The following is a 3,488-nucleotide window of genomic DNA, read 5'->3' on the forward strand; positions in this document are numbered from 1 at the left end:
TGGATAATGACTCAATGGAATCTGAAGGGGGTGTAAAGGCAAACAAGTGTAAAAATGATTGGTTTGACCACAGATAGATAAAAATATTGTTATCCAGAGTGAGAAACAATTTTCAGTAGTCAGTTCAGAAATGTAATTTATCTGCAGGTCATTTAAATTATATTTTTGTCTTTGTGTGAAAGTTGTGTGTATATCCATGTGCTCTGCGGAGAAGGGGAATCCCCTGAAGTTTGAAATATGATGTTAATCATTTTCAAATTTCATCTTAATTGTTAAGTGAAAGTTTCCACATGTAGATACATGCACATATACATAGGTTTACATGCTGTACCATGTACCGCATGTACAGTCAAATGCCAGGGATGTTTGTGGCTGTGTACATTTGTATGCGGGTGAATGAGTTTCTGGACTCAGTGCCAGGGGCTGTGTGGGTGTTTATGGAAGCTTTCATGACAAGTGGAAGCGGAAAGGTTGATATTTGATTCCCCAGCCAATCAGAGGGTTATATGGTTGTGTGGGTCTGGTCTGACATAAGAGGTGGACTACAGTATATAATGACCTCGACTTGGGGCAAAGAAACAAAACAAGCCATTGAAGGAAAGCAAAGTAGAGAAAGCAACACAGAAAGTTGTCTACAGTGAGACACTAACTGCAAGGCATCATGAAGACTCTGACTCTTCTCTCCATCTGCACTCTTCTCTCAGTATGCTGGTCCATGGGTGGTAAGGACAAACTCATCTCATCATAGCTGTGAATCTCAGTGTGGCTGTCTAAGTTATCTGGGGCAGTATAGGCTCCTTTCAATGTGTTTGACGAAGGTTGTTTTCTGTTTTCATCAGCTGTAGAACCAGAAGTTGTTGTGGACCCGGCTGCCGACACAGTTGCTGAAGCTGCACCTGCCGACCCTGTGGCTGCCGTCCCCGATTCCTCCTCCTCATCCGCTTCTTCCTCTTCCTCTTCCTCTGAGTCAGCCTCTTCCTCCGCATCTGACTCTTCCTCAGACTCTTCAGCGTCCGATTCGAACTCAAGCTCAGACTCGTCTGCCTCCTCATCTGAATTCTCCTCCTCCTCCTCCTCCTCCTCTTCCTCCTCTGAATCTTCTGAATCCTCTTCCTCTGAGCTCTCTTCTTCTGAGTCCGACTCCTCTGCCTCTGACTCCTCAGCATCAGACTCTTCTGCCTCTGAGTCTTCCTCTTCATCATCCTCATCTTCATCAGAGTCAGCCAGTGCTGAGGGTAAGTAGCTGTTTGTTTCCAGAGAGAATATTTGCAGCGATCTAGATTTTCTGAAAAATAGAATCTGTTTATTATGGTTGTTTCCTCAGCTTCTCAAGTGGTTATGAAGAGAGACCTGGCTGCTGTTCTTCTGAGAAGAAGAAGAGCTGCCACAGCAGGTGATCTCACCCCTCTGCAGAAGGAAAGGTAGTCGTTTCCTTAAACCAAATAAAACAACACACCTTACATATTTTGCTTGCAGTTGTTTGGTTTGACCCTGTTTCTTTCCTCTACCATCCAGTCTGAGAGAGGTGTGTGAGCTGAATGATGCTTGCGATGAGATGGCTGAGACTCAAGGAATTGTCGCTGCATATACTGCCTACTATGGACCCGTCCCTTTCTAAGTTAAAGAATCCCCTTTCATCCATATGTGAACTGATTTTTGTCATTTTTTTCTGTCATTTTATAGTAAAACAGCTCAAAACCTTCCCAGAATCAGTCTAAGAGCAGAAAAAAATGATTATTTTTTTTTTTTTTGGCACAAATTCTTGCACAGGTGACCTGCTTCTGTGGTCCCATATAAAATGGCACCCCTCAGGCTTTCAGAAAGACAAGCTTGTGAAGTATGCAGTAGCCCACAAGTTTAAATTAACATTATCATCTATCGTATAAAGGAATGAATGGTGCTACAAGTAGAAATGTATTTGTGTTAATGTACTGATGTTTTCATGCCTTAGTTTTACTTTTACTTGTAATTCTAGTGAGCAGATGCAGTAACAGTACTGTAGTTATAATAGTATTGTACTGTAAAGTATGTGTCATATGCACATCATTTATCTGTAATGGTTGTAACCACAAATTGCCTCGGGGTTTAAAAAGAATAAATTATTTTGTTTTGTCATTAATGACTAAATGTGTTTTCCATGGTACCAAAAGATGCAGCAGAGTCAAGCTTTCCTCTAAACCAGTGATTCTCAACTGGTGGGTCGTGTTGTGTAAGGGGTTAACTGACGTGTAAAGTGGCAACCAATGAGAGTGTATGATGTAAGAGGATACTTCAAGGGAAAACTGGGAATCAGAAATAGGACAACTGAACAGGATGTTTATGTTGTGGCCAAACTGATGAGACCACTGTTAGGCCTCCCAGCGATGGAGGCTTTGTCTCTTGTTAAACGTGTACACACAGTACAGGTGGGTGAAGACATTAAAAACTAGTTACCCACTGGGACTGCCCTAATTTTATGTCTTCCCTATTCTCATCGATTCCGTGCCTAAACACACATCACCTTATCTTTGAAGGGGATCTTAAGTTGTCTGTCAATCCCACACTTGACAGATCATGTTCAAGAAAATTAACTCAATCCAAAGCAGCTAAATATTTGTCTGCATTCACAGATCAAATTGGCAGTGTGGACGTGTGGCGTTTTTACCACCCAACAGCAAAAGAGTTTTCATTTTATTCCCATGTTCACCAAACATACTCTCGAATAGACTACTTTTTTCTTGATACGATTTTATTACCCTCAGTGAAACAATGGGCCTCATTCACCAATATCTTCTTAAGAATCTTCTTAGATTCTCTCTTAAGCTGTTCGTAAGAAGATTCTTAAGAAAACTCTACGTCGCATTCATCAACGTGTTCTTAAGCCGCAGAATTGTTCGCAGCTGTGTTCTTAAATTGATGAATGCCATTTCCTCGTAAGTTGAGAGCGCGTGCCAGGTGAGTCTAATTAACATAGGATTAGCATATGTAACCGCCCATCAATGCCCATAAAAGGGACTGCAGGGCCGTGAGTTGACACAGATGTCGAACAGAGGAAACTACAATAAAAATGCCTAAAGCAAAACGTAAGTCAATTGGAGCGCAGCAGGCAAAGCGAAAAAAAAAACTTTAGTAATTCAGAGGTGGAGGTACTGCTGCAGGAAATAACCCGCAGGAAAAAAATTATATTCAGTAGTCTCAGTACAGGTTACACCAACACACACAAAAAGGAAGCATGGGAGGCAGTCACACACGCAGTAGAAGCAGTATCTGGAGAAGGACGGACAATAGAGGAAGTTAAAAAAAAAAATGGTTTGACCTAAAATCCGAAACCAAGAAAAATATAGCAAAATTTCGACGGGAGATGCAGCAGACTGGAGGAGGAACATCAGAGACCCAAAACCTGTCTGAGATGGACCAGCGCATCGGGGCCATCATCGGGGAGACTGCACTCTCAGGTAGCTAGACTATATGGGAAAACTCTAAATCACTTTTCTTAAATTCATTTATTT

The 3,488-nt window shown here is 41.7% G+C and overlaps 1 protein-coding gene across 1 annotated transcript; it reads left to right on the forward strand.

Moving 5' to 3' along the window:
• Positions 1-545: 545 nt before the first annotated feature.
• Positions 546-2,113, forward strand: bglapl (bone gamma-carboxyglutamate (gla) protein, like). Its single transcript, XM_084574364.1, has 4 exons — positions 546-722; positions 840-1,235; positions 1,325-1,421; positions 1,516-2,113. The coding sequence occupies exons 1-4, from the start codon at positions 662-664 to the stop codon at positions 1,616-1,618; spliced, it is 657 nt and encodes a 218-aa protein (XP_084430490.1). The 5' UTR covers positions 546-661; the 3' UTR covers positions 1,619-2,113.
• Positions 2,114-3,488: the final 1,375 nt, after the last annotated feature.

This window comes from Chelon labrosus (assembly GCF_963514085.1).
Source record: "Chelon labrosus genome assembly, chromosome: 2".
Taxonomy (NCBI): Eukaryota; Metazoa; Chordata; class Actinopteri; order Mugiliformes; family Mugilidae; genus Chelon; species Chelon labrosus.

Excerpts from the sequence above, each read along its gene's own strand:
- bglapl (XM_084574364.1), top strand. The coding sequence starts at position 662 with ATGAAGACTCTGACTCTTCTCTCCATCTGCACTCTTCTCTCAGTATGC. Across the intron at positions 723-839 it reads AGTATGCTGGTCCATGGGTG|CTGTAGAACCAGAAGTTGTT; the intron begins GTAAGGACAAAC and ends TGTTTTCATCAG. Across the intron at positions 1,236-1,324 it reads AGAGTCAGCCAGTGCTGAGG|CTTCTCAAGTGGTTATGAAG; the intron begins GTAAGTAGCTGT and ends TTGTTTCCTCAG.